This window comes from Pogoniulus pusillus, chromosome 41 (genome assembly GCF_015220805.1).
Source record: "Pogoniulus pusillus isolate bPogPus1 chromosome 41, bPogPus1.pri, whole genome shotgun sequence".
Classification (NCBI taxonomy): Eukaryota; Metazoa; Chordata; class Aves; order Piciformes; family Lybiidae; genus Pogoniulus; species Pogoniulus pusillus.
In genome coordinates, this window is record NC_087304.1 from 6211038 (window position 1) to 6228783 (window position 17746).

At 64.6% G+C, this 17746-nt stretch overlaps 3 protein-coding genes across 6 annotated transcripts in view; 1 reads left to right on the forward strand and 2 right to left on the reverse strand.

Moving 5' to 3' along the window:
* Nucleotides 1-502: 502 nt before the first annotated feature.
* Nucleotides 503-4445, reverse strand: POLR2E (RNA polymerase II, I and III subunit E). Its single transcript, XM_064174926.1, has 8 exons — nt 4179-4445; nt 3840-4014; nt 3224-3339; nt 2599-2679; nt 2056-2114; nt 1417-1495; nt 1125-1196; nt 503-881 (listed from the first exon to the last, which is right to left on the reverse strand). The coding sequence occupies exons 1-7, from the start codon at nt 4329-4331 to the stop codon at nt 1131-1133; spliced, it is 729 nt and encodes a 242-aa protein (XP_064030996.1). The 5' UTR covers nt 4332-4445; the 3' UTR covers nt 503-881; nt 1125-1130.
* A 245-nt stretch (nt 4446-4690) lies between these two features.
* GPX4 (glutathione peroxidase 4) lies at nt 4691-7122 on the forward strand. The gene is made up of 7 exons (XM_064174927.1): nt 4691-4796; nt 5120-5214; nt 5481-5625; nt 5754-5905; nt 6009-6033; nt 6507-6566; nt 6870-7122. Exons 1-7 carry the CDS (start codon nt 4731-4733, stop codon nt 6900-6902), a joined length of 576 nt encoding a protein of 191 aa, XP_064030997.1. The 5' UTR covers nt 4691-4730; the 3' UTR covers nt 6903-7122.
* A 1664-nt stretch (nt 7123-8786) lies between these two features.
* The window catches only part of SBNO2 (strawberry notch homolog 2), a 65689-nt gene continuing 56729 nt past the window's right edge, over nt 8787-17746 (reverse strand). For all 4 annotated transcript variants that reach the window (XM_064174762.1, XM_064174765.1, XM_064174763.1 and 1 more), the window contains 7 exons: nt 17290-17433; nt 16808-16902; nt 16443-16535; nt 15167-15298; nt 13933-14009; nt 12985-13175; nt 8787-12040 (listed from right to left, as the gene is read on the reverse strand). In XM_064174762.1, the coding sequence (XP_064030832.1) occupies nt 11448-12040; nt 12985-13175; nt 13933-14009; nt 15167-15298; nt 16443-16535; nt 16808-16902; nt 17290-17433 (1325 nt within the window). In that variant the 3' untranslated portion in view covers nt 8787-11447. The remainder of the gene's footprint in view (nt 12041-12984; nt 13176-13932; nt 14010-15166; nt 15299-16442; nt 16536-16807; nt 16903-17289; nt 17434-17746) is intronic.

Here is a 17746-nt window from a genome sequence, read left to right on the forward strand (position 1 = left end):
GAAGCTGTGCTGGAGCTTCACAGGGGGACAGGCACCTCCTGGGTGTGGGCTCAGCGTGGGGGAGAGGAGAGCAGCAGCCCTGAGCCCCCCCCGCTGCTGCTCCGCGCTGGGCTCTGCTGGGCGCTTCCCGGCCGTGAATAAAGTCCTGCGTGTGCCAAGCGCTGCCTGTGCTGGACAGCGACCTGCCCCCGCCCCACGCAGCCCCCGCCCCACGCAGCCACGGCTGCTGCAGGGCTCACACAGCCCCTGCCCCACGCAGCCACGGCTGCCTGAGCAGTGCTGAGCACAGGGGCACAAGAACCTCCCTGCTCCTGCTGCCCACACTGCTCCTGAGCCAGCCCAGGATGCCATTGGCTCTGCTGCCCCCCTGGGCACTGCTGCCTCCTCTGCAGCTCCTCTCTGCCAGCACCCCCAGGGCCCTCTCTGCCTGCCTGCTCTCAGCCACTCTGGCCCCAGCCTGGAGCTGCTTGGGGTTGCTGTGCTCTGAGCAGGATGAGCAAGGTGAGGTCTGGCTGAGTCCCCAAGGGCTCGGCCCAGGGCAAGGCTGCACAATGCACCTGGAGTGAGGAGCAGAGCAGAAGCCTTTATTAAATACAAAGTCCTATAAAGCAGGGGAGCAAAGGCCTCCTCCCAGCCACCCCCTCCTCCCAGCCACCCCCTCCCCCCACACTCCTGGGGCTCCAAGTCATTTCCATGGCTTGAGTCCTTCATCAAGATTAAGAAGTTAAAGCAAAATCCATGCTGGAACCCAAAGAATTAGGCCAATGTGAGCCCAGTGGAGAGGCAGCCCTGGGAGAGAAGCCTCCTGGTGATGTCTGCAGAGCAGCAGTGACCTGCTGGGGGGTGGGAAGGTCAGGAGGTGTCCCACAGCTGCTCCACACCTGGAAGAGGGAGAACTGCAGACGTGAATCACCTCACACCCCCCCAGGCCCCGAGCAGGTACTGCCTGCAGGGTGGATGCCGAGCAGGAGCCCAGCCCTGCCCTGCCCTCTTGCCAACAGCTCCCTCCAGGAGCGATCTGAAGCTCTCAGATCATCTTTTCCTGCAGGCCTCTCACTTCAGGCAGCCTCCAGCACAGGCCCAAGGCACTGCCCAAGGGCAGGGGGCTCCAGGCTCAGCCTTACCCAGGCTCACTGCACCAGCCTGTAGGTGATGTAGCGTCCTGCGGTCTCGCTCGGCCTGATGATCTTCACCACCTGCCAGGTCCAAGGAGGGCACCAGTGAGGGAGAGAAGCTGCTGCCAGCTGCTGCTGGTGCCCAGGTGCCAGTGCTGAGCTCCTTCAGCTGGGGTCACAGCAGCCAAGTGCCAGCCTCATCAAAGGGGAGATGCCCAGCACGGGGCACACAGACACCTGCCCCGAGAGCCCCTGGAGGCTGCAGAGGGCACAGGGAACTGCCCACAGCCTCTCTCCTCACCTGACCACGCTTGATCCCGAAGTACCTGGCCACAGGATCCCCAGCCTGGATCCTCGGGAGCTGATTCTCCCTCAGCTTACTGCACACGGGGTCAAGGAGGAGCCACTCAAGCAGAGAACCTCCCAGCTGCTGTGCCCCGCCCTGGCATGGGGCAGAGAGCTGCTGTGCACCCCCCCCTTGGCACGGGGGCAGAGAGCTGCTGTGCCCCTCCTTGGCACGGGGGCAGAGAGCTGCTGTGCCTCCCCCCTTGGCACGGGGGCAGAGAGCTGCTGTGCACCCCCCCTTGGCATGGGGGCAGAGAGCTGCCCAAGCACAGAGGAGCCCTCAGCCTCTCCTCACCAGGCACTGCTCCAGTCCCCTCCTCATCCTCGCAGCCCTCCCTTGGACTCTCTCCAGCAGTTCCTCTCTCTACAGCTGGGGAGCCCCAAGCTGAAGGCAGTGCTCAAGCTGAGCTCTCCCCAGGGCAGAGCAGAGGGGCAGGAGAACCTCCCTAGCACTGCTGGGCACAAGGAGGTCTCCCTCAGCCTCCTCTTCTCTAGGCTGAACCCCCCCAGTGCTGCGTGCAGGATGCCTGCACTGCCAGCCCACAGGCAGCTCCCCTCCCAGCCAGGCAGGGGGGCACAAGCAGCCAAAGGATACTATCTGGCCAGGAGCTCAGTGACCTCCTCCTTGGTCATCACAACGTGCTCTGGGACCAGCTGGCACCATCAGGGAGAGGGAAGGCAGCAGCAGAAGAGGGAGCAGCAGCACATTTGTCACAGAGGAAAGAACTTCACAGGACCACAGAGGCTGCCAAAGCTCTCCAAGGGTTCACCTTCAACCCAACCCCACCATGGCCACCAAACCCTGGCCCCAAGTGCCATGGCCACACAGGCATGGGCACTCCACCACCTCCCTGGGCAGCCTCTGCCCATCCCTGACCACTCTGGCAGCAAAGAAATTGTTCCTCAGCTGCGACCCAGCCCTCCCCTGGCACAACCTCAGGCCATGTCCTCTCCTATCTCCCGATCCCAGGGAGCAGAGCCCAACCCCCACCTGGCTGCAGCCTCCTCTCAGAGAGCTGTAGAGAGCAATGAGGCCTCCCTCAGCCTCCTCTGCTCCAAACCCACCCCCCAGCTCCCCCAGCCTCTCCTCACAAGAGCTCCCTCGGCTGGAGCCAGAGCTCAGCACTGCCCTGCCCACCTCGTGCTCGGTGATGTTGATCAGAAGCTCCTGCTGCAGGAACTGCTCCAGGATGTACTTGGGAGCCATATCCACCAGGGACTGGAAGGGGAAAAGGCAGTCAGGTGGCAGCACTGCTCTGGGAGAGCCCTGCCCGTGCTCAGAGCTGCTCCTCCACTGCAGGTGTGGGTTCAAGGCAGTGATGTTGACACAGGCAGGCAGAGAGCTCTCCGTGAGCAGCATCCCCTTCCCCTCCCCCTCCCCCGGGCTGCTCCCAGGCCCTCAGCTGCTCTCCTGGGACCAGAGCCAGCTGTGCTGATCCTACACACTTCACTGCTAACAAACATCCTGTGCTGCTGTGCAGCAGGCTGGGGCAAAGGGAGGGAGGAAGAAGCTGCCCAGGGAGGTTGTGGCTGCTCCCTCCCTGGAGCTGTTCAAGGCCAGGCTGGATGAGGTCTTGAGTGACCTGTTCCAGTGGGAGGTGTCCCTGCCTATGGCAGGGGGTTGGGACTGGCTGATCCTTGAGCTCCCTTCCAACCTAAACCATGAAGCTCTCGGCCTTGATCTGCCCAAAGCAGCACTGAAAGGCTGCCAGGGAGAGCACACAATGCCCACAGTGCCCCTGCTGCTGCCTGCCCTCCTGCACCTGCTTTGCCGAGGGAGTCATCCCCTGCTGCACCACGATCAGTGCCCTGGTGATGTTCTCCTCCTGCATCCTCTGGCAGTACATCTTGATGGTCTTGATGCCAACCTTGGGCTCCTCTGGGGAAGGAATCACAGAACCAGGCAGGCTGGCAGAGAGCTCCAAGCTCCAACAGCCCGACCCAGCCCTGCCCAATCCCCAGCCCATGGCACTCAGTGCCCAGCCAGGCTTGGCTGCAACACCTCCAGCCATGGGCACTGCACCACCTCCCTGGGCAGCCCATTCCAGTGCCAATCACTCTCTCTGCCAGGAACTTCCTCCTAACATCCAGCCTCAGCCTGCTCTGGCACAGCTTGAGCCTGGGTCCCCTTGGTCTGGCTCTGGCTGCCCGGCAGCAGAGCCCAACCCCAGCTGGCCACAGCCTGCTCCTGGCTTGGTGTCCTCTGCAGACTCACTGCTGCTGGACTCAGTGCCCTGCTCCAGGTCACCACCAGAGACCGAGCAGGACTGTGCCCAGCGCTGGTCCCTGGGGGTCGGCTCCGGGGTTACAAAGAGCCTTCCCCCCCCTCAACTCCGCTATCCCCTCCAGAAGGGCAGACCCGTCCCTCTCCCAGCTCACCGGGGAAGAAGACGAACATCTGGTCCGTGGGATCGTCGTTGTGAGCCACCAGCACCGTCAGGTCGGTGCGCCGGGGCCGGCCCTCGCTGGGCTTCTCACCGAACTGCGCCTTGAACTCCTCCAGCGTCTGGTCCAGCTCGTCCTGGGTCACCAGGTAGCCGCGGTCGTGGCAGAGCTGCCGAGAGCACCCTGGCGTCAGGCGGCCTCCGCCTGGGGAAGGCCACGGGGCCGGGGCCGGGCCGGGCCCAGTCCCCAGCGCCGAGCGGCCGCGCAGCCCCCGCTGCCCCGGGGCTGCTCCCGGCCCCGGCCCCGGCCCCGGCCCCGGCGGCCCCCCCGCACCTGCATGATGGTCTTGCGGATCTTCCACAGCCGGTAGGTCTCCTCCTCGTCGTCCATGCCGCGCTTCGCCCGAGGTCCCCACCGACCGCCCGCGCCGCCGCCTGATCGTACTGCCGCAGGCGGCGTCGAGGCGGCCTCGGGGGCCTCAGCCATAGAGGCTGTTGGGAGCTGTAGGCCGCTGCGGGCCGCCGTGGGACCTGCCGGCCGCGACGGGAGTCTGCCTCCCGGAGCCGTTGCGCCGCTCTGGGCCGGAGCGGAGGAGCGGAGGAGCAGCGGAGCGGAGGAGCAGCGGAGCCAGGCCGCGACCCGGGGCCGGCCGGGAGCGAACTGAGCCCCGCGGGAGAGGGACGGGAGCGGCCCCGCGGCTTAGCCACGCGCGCCCCGCCCCGCCGCGCCCCCGCAGAAACCCCGCCCCCTCCGCCCTCTCATTGGTCATCTTCACGTCAATCATCCGGTCGGACACGCCTCTCTGTGCGCTGAGTGGTTGCGCCGTCCCTAAGGGGCGGTACCTGAGGGCGTCCGGGCCGCGGATTGGTGGGGGCGGAGGGCGCCATGGGCTGGGGCCGGGCGCTGCTGTGCGGGGCAGCGGCGGTGGTGCGGGGCTCGGCGCGGAGCATGGTGAGCGCGGCCCGGCTGGGGCCAGGGCCGGTTCCAGCTACCGGCGCCGGCGGCTGCGGCCCGGGGCTCGGCTGCGCTGCGGCCGTGAGGCGGGCGGTGGGCGCTTGGGCCTAACCTGGGGGCGGGCGAGCGCGGGGCGAGGAGACGCCGACCCCCGACCGGGGTCGGAGGCGCCAAGCAGCCGGTGTGAGGCTGGCCGCTGCTGGCCGAGGTCGGTGGTTGCGGGCCGGTGGCAGCGAGGTCGGCGGTTGCGGGGCGGAGGGCACGGGAAGGGGCCGGGAGGGCCGCGGGCGGCGCTGACGGCGTGTCCCGGTGCCCCGCAGTGTGCCCAGGCGGATGAGTGGCGCTCGGCCAAGGCCATCTACGACTTCCACGCCCTGGACATCGACGGCAACGACGTTTCCCTGGAGAAGTACCGGTAGGAGGGGAGCGCCGAGCAGCCATCGGCTTTGGGGCGGGGAGAGCGAGAGCCGCGGGGCTGCGGGGAACGGTGCTCAGGAGGAGCCCAGCGTGGGGGGGACCTGGGGCGGTAAAAGGTGTCCCCGGGGTGGGGCCGGGGAGGACCCGGGGCTCGGAGGGCCTCGGGGCCGTGGCTGAGCCGCAGTGGGTTGCGTAACCCGGGCGGGCGCCTCGCTTGCTGCCGCCGGCGGGGAGCGGGCGCTGAGCCGCGGCCCCGCTCCGCAGCGGCGATGTCTGCATCATCACCAACGTCGCCTCCAAGTGAGGGAAGACTCCTGTGAACTACACTCAGCTTGTCGACCTGCACGCCCGATACGCTGAGAAGGGTTTGCGCATCCTGGGCTTTCCCTGCAACCAGTTTGGGAAGCAGGCAAGGAGCGGGGGCGGGCGGCAGGGCGCGGGGAGGGGGCTGCGAGGGCTCCCCCCGGGGGGCTCACGGCCAGCCCTGGGCTCCCTCCCTGGAGCTCACCGAGTGGCTCCTTCCGTGGGCTGCGCCAGGAGCCCGGGGACAACGCTCAGATCAAGGCGTTCGCTGCCAACTACGGGGTGAAGTTCGATATGTACAGCAAGATCGACGTCAACGGGGACGATGCCCACCCGCTCTGGAAGTGGATGAAGGAGCAGCCCAAGGGCAGAGGCACCCTGGGCAAGTGAGTGTGGCACAGGGGAGGGGCAGCTCCGGGCTGCTGGGGCAAGGGGGAGGCTTCTCCCCTGCCCCAGCCTCACTGCCTTTTGTTATTCTCTTCCCCTCAGTGCAATAAAATGGAACTTCACTAAGGTAGGATGCAGCGAGGCTGGGCCTGGGCTGCACCTTCACCCTCTGGGGGGCTGAGGGAGGGGTCCCTGAGGTGTTGCAGGGTGGAGGGATCCTCAGCGTGGGCTCTGCTTTGTGTGGTGAGCCTGGGGGTGGGGGTTAGAAACATCCTGAGGGGCTCCAGCCCTGCCCTGGAGACCCCCAGGAGCCCAGAGCCTGAGCCTCTGCACCCTTGCCCTGGAGACCCCCAGGAGCCCAGAGCCTGAGCCTCTGCACCCCTGCCCTGGAGACCCCCAGGAGCCCATGACTTGGTTCTCCCCAGCAGCAACCAGGGCCCCTGAAGCTGAGCTGCCAGGGGCTGCAGCCTCACAGACTGGGTCTGCCCCCTCCCAGCTCCACCCTCAGCACTGCCTGGGGTGGTAATGCTGCTGGCAGGGGGCTGCAGAGCCCCTGGTGCAGCCTGGACCTGCTTACTGGGGGCTGCTTCCCTCCCACAGTTCCTCATTAACCGGGAAGGGCAAGTGGTGAAGAGATACAGCCCCATGGAGGATCCCTACGTAAGTGCTGCTGGGGCCAGCCCTGCCTGACCCACGGGGGGAGGGGGAGTGTGGCCGTGGGGGGCAGCTCCCAGCTGTGGAGAACCAGAGCAGCTCTCAGCTCCGCTCTGGGGCAGGCTCTGCTCTCCCCTGCCTTGAGCTGGGGGCCAAAAGGCACCCCCTGTGCTCTGGGCTCCACGGAGAGTGGGTACCCAGCCCAGAGGGGGGGTCCCTGGCTCCAAGCAGCCCCTCTGTGGCGTGGCCCAGGGGGCTTGGGGCACGTCCCTGGGGCAGTGCTGCTCTCACGACGCTCCTCTCTCCCAGGTGATTGAGAAGGACCTCCCTGCCTACCTGTAGACTGCTGCTCTCGGCCCAGCACTGCCCCTCCTGCTGCCCCGGAGCCTCCTCAGCCAGCCCCCATGACGGTCTGCCTGCAAACCAGCCTGCTGGGGGGGCAGACCTGACGACCCTGGCGTGCAGCTGCTGGCAGGAGGCTTCCCGGGGCGGGCAGGCGGCGCTGGGCTGCCCTCTGCTGCGGGCAGAGCCTCCCCCCGGCAATAAAGGCACTAGAAACGGCTGCTGCTGTGTGGAAGGGAGCAGGGCACGGAGCTGGAGCTGCTCCCGAGGAGAACCTGGAGCTTTGCAGAGGAGCCAAAGACCTTAATGCAAAGCCTGAGTAAACCCCTGGCAGGGATAATCCTCCTTAGTGCCGAGGGGGGAACTGCACACAAATCCCAGGTCAGGCAGTGGGAAAAGATGGAGCAGGAGGAAGGTTCCTTCTCCACCCCCCCCCCCCCGGCAGCAGGCAGCTGTGCCGATGAGGCAATGGAGTTGTTTTCCTCCAAGCACAGCAGCAGGCCCTGTCTGGGTGCACCCCCCCCGGGCCCCGATACCACCCCCAGCCTGGGGATGGTTCCAGCAGTGGTGCAAGCCACGGCCAGCAGCAGCAAAACACCAACCCAGTCGTGTTGGGGCAGGGTGAAGCACCTCCTGCTGCCCCAGAGGTGTCCCACGGGTGCCTCTGTGCCACTCAGCTGCAGGGTGAGGGCCACAGCCTGGTCTGGCCAAGCCCGGGCAGGGCCAGCGTCCCCTGGGCAGGGCCAGCTCCCGGCTCAGAGGTGATCTGCGCTGGGGGAGGAGCTGGGGCTGACCCCAACACCCAACCCCACTTCGACCGCCCCTATGGGGAGCTCTGTCCTCAGTGCAGGGCCAGGAGTGTGGTGGGGAAGAGCCTGAGGGTCCTTGCTGGGGTCCCCTGGCAGGGCTGCCCCCCTGCGTGCACCCCCCTGGCGCTGCAGGGATCCTGCCCCATGCTCACCTCCTGCCCCCCGGGGCAGGCAGGAGGGGTTGGGAGGTGCCCTGCAGCCCTCTCTGCCCTCGCTGTGACCTTCAAGAGGAGGCTCCCAGGGGACCTTCTTGTGGCCTTTCAGTGTCTGAAGGGGGCTCCAAAAAAGCTGGGGAGGGACTTCTGAGGCTGTCAGGGAGTGCCAGGACTGGGGGGGGATGGAGCAAAGCTGGAGGTGAGGAGAGTGAGGCTGGAGGTGAGGAGGAAGTTCTGCACCATGAGAGTGGTGAGAGCCTGGCAGGGGCTGCCCAGGGAGGGGGTCGAGGCCCCATGGCTGGAGGTGTTTGAGGCCAGGCTGGCTGAGGCTGTGGGCAGCCTGCTCTAGGGTGTGGGCACGGCAGGGAGGTTGGCACTGCCTGGCCCTTGGGGTCCCTTCCAGCCCTGCCTGATTCTGTGACTGAGCAGTGCCACAGGTGCCTAAGGGGAGCAGCTTTGCTGTGCTGCTCTGTGGCTCCCACACCTCCCCTGGCCCCAGAGCAAGGCCAGCCCGGCCCGGGCAAGCTGTCCCAGCTGGAATGTGCTGGAAGGAGCCTCAACAACAGCCTCCTTATCTGTGTGTCCCTCCCAGCAGAGCCGGGGGGGGGAGCAGCCGAGTGGAAGGTCAGCACCCAGACAGGCTCCAGGACCAGTCCTCTGCTCAGCTCAGCCCAAGGACAGGCTTGGGGGTGGCAGAGGAGATAGGAGGAGGAGGAGGAGGAGGAAGCACAACTCCCAGCAGCCTGATCTGAGCCTTGGGATGGGAGACCCTGGCTGGGGGGGGGAGATGTTTATACCTCTGGAGCTGAGTCTCAGCACCCTCCTGTCTGTGGCTGCTTCTGGGGTCAGTTTTGGTTCTTTTTTTACCCAGCAGAACATAACAAAAAAAAAAAATCAGCAATGATAACACAAAAAAATCCTTCTGAGGCAAGTAGAAAATGGAGGAATTCTTAGTCCAAGGCACATAGGCTAAAATAACCCCAAACTCCCTGCCCTTGCTCCCCATCCTCCCCCCTCCAGCCCCATCTCTTTACATATATACATCTCGATGCAGTATAAATACACATAGAAAACACAACAACCACCCCGAAGGCCGAGGAGAAGCAGGTGGGAAAAGTGCCAAAAACGACCCAAAGAGGAGGGGTGAGGGAGGTGAAGCCAAAGGAGAGGCCGAGGGAGCTCATTCCCGAGCACAAACGATCAGTAGGACTGCAGAATAATTTAGTTCAAAGATTCTCCTTAGGTATTATTAACCCTGACCAAAAAACAAAACCCACACAGGATGGGGGCAAAGGGGAAGGAGGAGGAGGAGGAGGAGGAGGAGGAGGAGGGGGAAAAAAAGCTTCCTCCAAGGTGCTCTCTGTCCTTGCAGAGCTGAGGGGAAGGGGCCTGGGGAGGGAGGGGGTTGCATATTTTTGTTCTAGGAGGGAGGAAGGCAGAGGTGAGGCTCCAGGAGGAGATGTGGCTGGGGGAGGAGGAATCCTCCTCCTGTTCCTGAGTTGAAGCTTCTCTGAAATGGGATTTTTTTTTCCCTCCCCCCTGCCCTGGCCAAGTCCTTTTCTCTCCCCCTCCCCACATTGGAAATGCAGCAAGTGGACAAAGCAGGACGTGGAAGAGCTCTGGGGGCTGGATCTTTGCTGGGGGAGGGGAGGTTGTGTGGGGAGCACTGCCCAGGGCCGGCAGGAGGCTGCTGGCAGCACAGCAGCAGAGCCCTGGGGCAGCTGGCAGCAGCTCCCCCCCTCCCCACCCCCTTCTTTGGTGTCTGCTCTGAGGTAAGGAGGTTTCCTTGAGCGCAGTAAAAAGCCCTCCCAGGGGGGCTGCAGGGGGGCAGATGCCAGCTGGGGAGGGTGGGAGTTAAAGAGAAGCCCCCAAACGAGGGGCAGGGACCAGTGTGACCCCAAACCTGAGCCCACAGGGGCACGACCCGGGGCAAGTCCTTGGTCTGGAGAGGCCAGGGGAGGCAGCCCCCACCTTGGCAGCAGCAGGGGCACCAAGGGGACACCTCCCAGCAGCAAACAGGGAGCTCAGCCAGACCCTGAGCCCCGGAGGGGACACAGCTCCAGCCCTGACCTGCCAAGGCTCTGGTGGACCCCAGCTGAGGCCTCTCCTGGCAGGATGCCCTTGCCCAGGTGCCCTCCAAGGACAGCCAGGGCAGGGCTCATGCCCTTCACCTGAAAGCATCCTGGGGCCAGCTTTGGGAATACTTTGAAGCCTTGAGGCAAAGAACAAAAGCCAGAGAGGAGCTGCTGGGGCAGCTGCCAGGGCTGGAGGATTCTCACCAGCAGGCAGCTTCCTGCCAGGCCCCAGCTGAGAGCAGGGAGAGAAAAAGGCTCCCACGGACCTGCCGAGGTGAGCTGCTGCTGGGCCAGGGCTGGGGGTGCTGGGCCAGGGCTGGTGGCTGAGGCAGTGCTTGCAAAGCAGGACTTTGCTCTTTGGTTTGCAGCAGGAGTGGCCCCAGGCTGGCACTCGCCAGGGGAAGCCTCCCTTCGGGGGCAGCTTTTGCCAAGGGCAGCAGCAGGCAGGGCTGGCCCAGAGCTGGGCACCTGGGTCTGTGTCCCTGGCCCAGCCAAGGACGAGCCCTGGCAGAGCAGGGCCAGTGGGACAGACAGGGGACAGGGACGTGCCAGCAGCAGGTGACACTGGAGGCAGCCCCAGCAGCCTGGCAGGGCTAAAGTGCAGGGCAGGCTGCTGGGGCACGCAGCCCCCAGGGCAGCCCCCACGGCCCCAGGGCAGCCCCCACGGCCCCAGCGTGGCTGAGCTCCCACCAAGCCATCAGCTCTGCCACCAGACTGACACAGGAGGGGGGGGTGCAGCCCTCCTGCCCTCCCCCGGGGGGCTGAGGCAGCCCCCGAGGGTCCCTGTCCCTTCCCGGGGAGGGCAGAGCAGGCTCTGTCCTGCTGCCTCGGCTGTGCCTGCTCAGCCCTGCGCAGAGGGGCAGAGAGGACTCCCTGGGGGCTCCACTCCCCTCCCCCTGCCTTCGGGCCCAGCCCTCCAGAGCAGGCTCAGGTCCACAGCAGGGCTGTGAAGGGCTGGCAGCAGCCCAGGCAGACAGTTTGGTCAGGCAGCTCCTGGTGAGGGGGCAGCTGAGCTCTCACCCCTCAGCAATGGACCTGCAGCAGCAGCCTGGGCACTGGGACATTCTGGGCACCAGAGATGCCCCTGCCCAGCTCGGGGGGCAGCAGCTGCAGAGCTCTGGGCTGGGGGGAGGGCAGGACTCAGTAGTCTGCAGGGGGAAGGGCAGAGAGGGAGAGGACATCTCCCCCGGGTCCTACATGGGCAGAAGCCTCTGGGCAGGACTCAAACCCAGCAGAGACCACCAGAGGCCAGAGCAGCTGGCAGCTGGCAGCACCCCAGTGCCCCCTGAGCACAGGAAGCTGGCAGGGCAGCAGGCACAAGCACACTCTGCTCTCGGGAGCTCTGGGCTGGGGCCTTGGTTTGTTGTTTGCTTTGGGTTTTTGTCGTCTCCCCTCTGAACCAGACAAGGACCAGGCCCGAGGCAGGAGCGCAGCTGAGCCTGCCCCCAGCTCTCACCTGGCTGCTGGGGGCTGAGCACTGCAGGGGCTGCAGCCCGGGCTGGGCTGTCAGAAGTCAGGGAAGGGCCCACTGAACTGGATCACACTCTGGCGCTCCGGGGGGAGCAGGCTCTCCTGGGGGGCTCCGTTGAACGTCCTCAGCATGTCCTCCAGGATCTCCCTGAAGTTGATGTTCCCATCCTGTGGGACGAAGTCTTCCTGCTGCTGCTGCTGCAGGGCCTGCAGGGGTCCCTGCTGGGGCAGGGGGAGGTGTTCCTGCAGAGGGAGGGTCCCCTCCAGGCCGGGGGCTGCGCTGTCGAAGGCAGAGCGGTGGCTGAAGCCGAAGGGCAGGGAGCGCTGCTGGTGCGGGCGGGGCGGGGGCTCGGGGGGGAAGCGCAAGGCACTGGGCTCCGGGCTCAGCACCGCCTCGGGGATGCTGCTGTAGGTCAGGTCCACGACCTCGTCCTGGCGCAGGGGGGGCCTGGGCAGGGCGGGCAGGGCAGGCCCTGCCGGGGGGAGGTCCAGGGGCTGCGGCAGCAGGGGCAGGGGCAGCTGCGAGCTCTGCTCCTGCAGCAGGCGCCGGTGCTTGCGCTTCACGTTCTCGTCCATCTGCTTCAGCTCCTCCAGCACCCTGCGCACGCAGCTCTCGGGGATCTTTATCCCTAGGGGGAGGAGGAGGAAGAGGAGGAGGAAGCATCAGTGCCAGCAGCACTTCGGCAAGGGGCAGGGCACGGCGGGGCCGGAGGGAAAGGGGAGGGGGCAGCTCTGAAGCCCTTCCGCCAAGCCCAGCCCCAGGGGATGGGGCTGAGACCAGAACCAAAGCAGCTCCACCTGGCCACAGACTCCAAGATCACAGAACCAGGCAGGATGGAAGAGAGCTCCAAGCTCCAACAGCCCAACCCAGCCCTGCCCAGGCACCAGCCCATGGCACTCAGTGCCCAGCCAGGCTTGGCTGCAACACCTCCCAGCCATGGGCACTGCACCACCTCCCTGGGCAGCCCATTCCAGTGCCAATCACTCTCTCTGACAACAACTTCCTCCTCACATCCAGCCTGAGCCTGCCCTGGCACAGCTTGAGCCTGGGTCCCCTCCTTCTGGCCCTGGCTGCCTGGCAGCAGAGCCCAACCCCACCTGGCTACAGCCTCCCTGCAGGCAGCTGCAGGCAGCAGTGAGCTCTGCCCTGAGCCTCCTCTGCTGCAGGCTGCACCCCCCCAGCTCCCTCAGCCTCTCCTCACAGGGCTGTGCTCCAGGCCCCTCCCCAGCCTTGCTGCCCTTCCCCAAACACCTTCCAGCACCTCAACATCTCTCTGCAATTCAGGAGCCCAGAACTGGACACAGCACTCCAGGGGTGGCCTGAGCAGTGCTGAGCATAGGGGCACAAGAACCTCCCTTGTCCTGCTGCCCACACTGCTCCTGAGCCAGCCCAGGATGCCATTGGCTCTGCTGCCCACCTGGGCACTGCTGCCTCCTCTGCAGCTCCTCTCTGCCAGCACCCCCAGGGCCCTCTCTGCCTGCCTGCTCTCAGCCACTTCCCTTTCCAGGAAGGAACCTGGGCAGGGGGAAGCTGAACTCCTCCTGCCCAGACCTCTCCCAGCTCTTCACTCACCAACTTGTTTCTTCTTCTCCTTGGTCTTGAGGCGGACGATCTGCAGGTAGCTGCTGCTGGTGACCTCTGCCATGATGTTGGCAATCCTGCTCCAGACCCTCAGCAGGGCCCCACACAACATGTAGTAGTGGCGCAGGCGCATGCCCTGGAAGCACTCCTTGCCCTCCTGCACCAGCTTGCAGTGCTTGTTCCTGTGGGCCAGAGAGGAGCATCAGCACTCACAGCAGCACAGCCACAGCCAGGCTGGCACAGCCCCCTCAGCACCAAGCCCAACCCAGAGCCCTGCCCCACAGCACTCACCTGAAACCACCTCCCCAAGCAGCACACCCAAACCCCCCTGACACCCCTCCAGGCTGGGGACTCAGCCCCTTCCTGGGCAGCTCATTCCAGTCCCTCACCACTCTCTCCATGAAAAAAAACCTCTTCCCCATGTCCAATCCAGACCTGCCCAGCCTCAGCTGGAGGCCATTCCCCCTTGTCCTGTCTCCAGCTACCTGTGAGCAGAGCCCAGCAGCAGCCTCTCCACAGGCAGTTGTGGCCAACCCCATCTAAAGCTGCTCTGATTTCAGAGCCCTGCTGCCGGCGCTGGCCCTGCAGGCCCTGCCAGCAGTCCCTCTGCAGCCTCCCTCTGGCTCCCCCAGCTGCTGGAAGGCTGCTGTCAGACAGCAGCTGAGCCTCACACTACCCATCCCCAGCTCCCTCACTCACTCCTCATCAGATTTGCTCTCCAGGCCCTTCCCCACCTTCCTTGCCCTCCTGTGGACCCACCCCAGCACCTCCACATCTCTCTTGTGCTGAGCAGACCACCCCAGCCAGCACAGGCTCCCTGGGCAGAGGCATTCCCCCACCCAGCATGGTGCTGCCCCCACTGCCAGGCCAGGGACCTTGTTGGCAGCAGCAGCTCTGCCCGGGGGAGGGCAGGAGAGGTGGGGGCTGCAGGGCCCTTACCAGGCAGCATGGTTGCAGTTCCTCAAGGAGAAGTCATAGCTGCCCTCCCAGTGCTGCTTGGCTTCCTCAGGCAGCACCTGCAGCAGGAGGACACAGCATGAGAGAGCCTCCTCTGTGCCACAGGCAGCCAAGAGCTGGAGCCGTGGAGCTGGAGAGTGGCAGGGGTTGGAAGGGACCTCTGGAGGTCACTGAGCACAGCCCCCCCTGCCAGAGCAGATCACACAGGATCACAGCCAGGCAGGGCTTGAACAGCTCCAGAGAGGGAGAGTCCACAGCCCCCCTGGGCAGCTCTGGCACCCTCACAGGGAAGCTTCCTATGCCCAAACTTCCACCCAGTGCCCCTTGTCCTGGGGCATCACTGAGCAGAGCCTGGCTCCAGCCTCCTGGCACTCAGCCTGCACATCTTTATCAGCCCCGAGGAGGTCACCTCTCAGGCTCCTCCTCTGCCAGCTCCAAGCCCCAGGGCCCAGCTCCCTCAGGCTCTGCTCGTGAGGAAGATGTTCTACTGCCCTCAGCATTCCTGTGGCTCTGCTCTGGACCCTCTCAAGCACTTCCCTGAGGTCCTTCTTGAACCAAAGAGTCCAAAACTGGACACAACATTGCCAGCTGCAGCCTCAGCAGAGGGGCAGGAGAACCACCTCTAATCCACCCCTTGCTGACTGCAGGGTGCTTGGACCAGATGACCTTTGGGGGGTCCAGCCCTGAGGCATTCTGTGGTCACAGCAAATGGCACAGAAAGGGTTAGGAGTTGGAAGGGAGCTCAAAGCTCAGCCAGTTCCAACCTCCCCTTGCCATAGGTGATGGCATCCAGCCTGGTGCTGAACACCTCCAGGGAGGTTGTGGAGCACAGAAGCACAGAATGGGATCAGAGATCCCACAACCTCCCTGGGCAAACCTCTGCCAGTGTCTCAACCTGTGCCAGCCTCTCCCCACCCTCCCCCTCAACAATTTCATCCTCCTCTCCCAGCTCAAAGCCATTCCTCTCCTCCTGGCACTCCCAGCCCTTGTTCAAAGTCCTCTCCCAGCTCTCCTGAAGCCTCTTTCAGGCACTGCAAGGCTGCTCTGAGCTCTCCCTGCAGCCTTCCCTGCTCCAGGCTGCACAGCTCCAGCTCTCTCCCAGCCTGGCCCTGCAGGGGAGGCTCTCTCCAGCCCTTGGAGCATCTTCGTGGCCTGCTCCAAGGAGGGAGGGGATGAAGCTCTCTCCCCAGCCTGGAGAGCTGCAGCCCCAACCTACCTTTCTGTACTTCTTCTGCAGGCTGTCCAGGCTCTCAGGCTGGCTCTGCTTGCCGATGTTGGGCTTGTAGAGGATGAAGCTCCTGCCCCGGCTCTGCTCTGCCAGCAGGCAGGTGTGCTTGCAGCCTCGCACCTGCGGGGGCAGAGCTGCTGGTTATGCTCACAGCTCCCCTCCCCCACCACCCCCACCCTGCCCCCAGCCTCTCAGCTCTCTGGACTAAAGCCACTCCCCCTCCAGGGCGGAGGTTATCAGCATCACACAGGATCAGAGATGTCAGGGGCCGGAAGGGACCCAAAGAGATCCTCGGAGCTGTGCTTCAGTACCTGCAGGGGGATCTGCAGCAGGGCTGGGGAGGCACTGGGGAAGTCTCCTCCTCTAGAGCCTTTCCAGGCCTGTCTGGATGTGACCTGAGCTACATTGGATGGTTCTGCTCTGGCAGGGGTTGGACTCACAGCACCACAGATCAGAGCATGTCAGGGGTTGGAAGGGACCCAGGGAGCTCATCCAGTCCAACCCCTGCCAGAGCAGCACCATCCAAGCTAGCTCAGGGCACACAGAACACATCCAGACAGGCCTGGAAAGGCTCCACACAAGGAGACTCCACAACCTCTCTGGGCAGCCTGTGCCAGGCTCTGGGACCCTTCCAGGCAAGAAGTTGCCCTTGTGCTGAGCTGCAACCTCCTGTGCTGCAGCTTCCATCCACTGCTGCTTGTCCTGTGCCAGGGAGCAGTGAGCAGAGCCTGTCCCCCCCTCCTGACCCCCAGAGCCTGTCCCCTCCTCCTGACCCCCATCCCTCAGCTATTGATAAGCATTGATCCGATCCCCTCTCAGGCTTCTCCTCTCCAGACTCTCAGCCCCAGGGCTCTCAGCCTCTCCTCATCCTCAGAGCCCTCCCTTGGACTCTCTCCAGCAGTTCCTGTCCCTCTGCAGCTGGGGAGCCCCAGACTGAAGGCAGAGCTCAAGCTGAGCTCTCCCCAGGGCAGAGCAGAGGGGCAGGAGAACCTCCCTGGCTCTGCTGGGCACACTCTGCTCAGTGCCCCCAGCACCCCACTGGCCTCTTGGCCCCCAGGGCACACTGCTGTGCCATGGATGCTCTCCCCCAGCTCCCTCTCCCCAGGGCTGCTGCAGTTTACTGCTCCTCCCCGGGGTCAGGACTCTGCACTTGGCCTTTCTGAACTTGCTATGTCCCAGCCCCCAGCCCCAGGTGCCAGGAGGAGCTCCCACAGGCACAGCAGAGTCGCCCTGCAGGTGCCACCTGGGCAGAGTCTCGACCTACCTTGAGGGAGAGGTAGAAGCCCTCATGGGGTCCTGTCAGCTTGAGTGACTTCTCATAGGCTTCCTCCCACTTCAAGCCTCTGTCGACACTGATCTGAAGAGGGAACAGCAGAGGGACTCTGGAACTTGAGGGGTGCAGGGCAGGAGCTCCCCCACACATCCACCCCCAACTCCCTGCTGCTGCTGCAGCCCACAAACAGCCCCAGGCAGAGCTCTCCTGGGTACAGCCTCCCTGAGCCACCCGGGGCAAGGCCTCTCCTTTGCCTCTCAGCAGCTCCTGCCCAAGCAGAGCTGACACAAAGATGACACCAGCAGCTCCCAGCCCCAGGCTGGGCTGCAGAAGGAGCTCTGCAGGCTGCTGCATACCTTATAAAAGACAACCTGCCCATCCTGGGGGTGCCCGGGGGTCAGGAAGACCTCTTTGCTCTCCTCATAGATCTCATCCACTCCTGGGGCCAAATCTGCAGGAGAAGAGACCAAAAGGGTTTTCTGGGGAGGGAGTTGGGACAAGGGCTGGGAGTGGCAGGAGGAGGGACAAAGGCTTTGAGGTGGGAGAGGAGGAGGAAACTGTTGAGGGGGAGGGTGGGGAGAGGCTGGCACAGGTTGAGGGTGGTGAGAGCCTGGCAGAGGTTTGCCCAGGGAGGTTGTGGAGCACAGAAGCACAGAATGGGATCTTTGATCCCATTCTGTGCTTCTGTGCTCCACAACCTCCCTGGAGGTGTTCAGCCCCAGGCTGGATGAGTCCCTGAGCAGCCTGTGCTGGTGTCCCTAGGGCTGCAGCACAGGGAGGAAGAGGAAGCTCAGGCTGGGACAGCCAGGGAGGCCTGCCCACCTCTCTCACTCCATACCTAGGATGCCCATATCATATTTGCCTTCCTTCTTGTCCTTCTCAATCAGGTAGTCAAAGGTGTCAGAGAAATACTGGAAGAGCAAATTCTGTTTGTCCACCTCCAGCCCCAGGATGCGGTTCAGGAACTTGGTGATGGAGCAGTCTGCAAGAGCACAGCAGGGTCAGAGGCCGTGGTGCAGCTGCCCACAGAGCCCAGCAGCTCTCCTGCCAGCCCACAGCCACCCACCAAGCCAGCCCAGGTGCCCTCCCGAGGCACCCAGGCACAGCAGAGCAGCCCCGAGGCACTGTGAGCTGCAGGGTGAGGCTAAGGCTTGCAGGAGCCTCCCCTCGAAGCAAACATCCTGCCCCAGCTGCATGGCAGAGCCCTGGAGGCTGGCTGGATGTGCCAGCCGTGGGCACAGGCTGCCCAGGGAGGTGGTGGAGTCACCAGGCCCTGGAGGTGCCCAAGAAGGCTG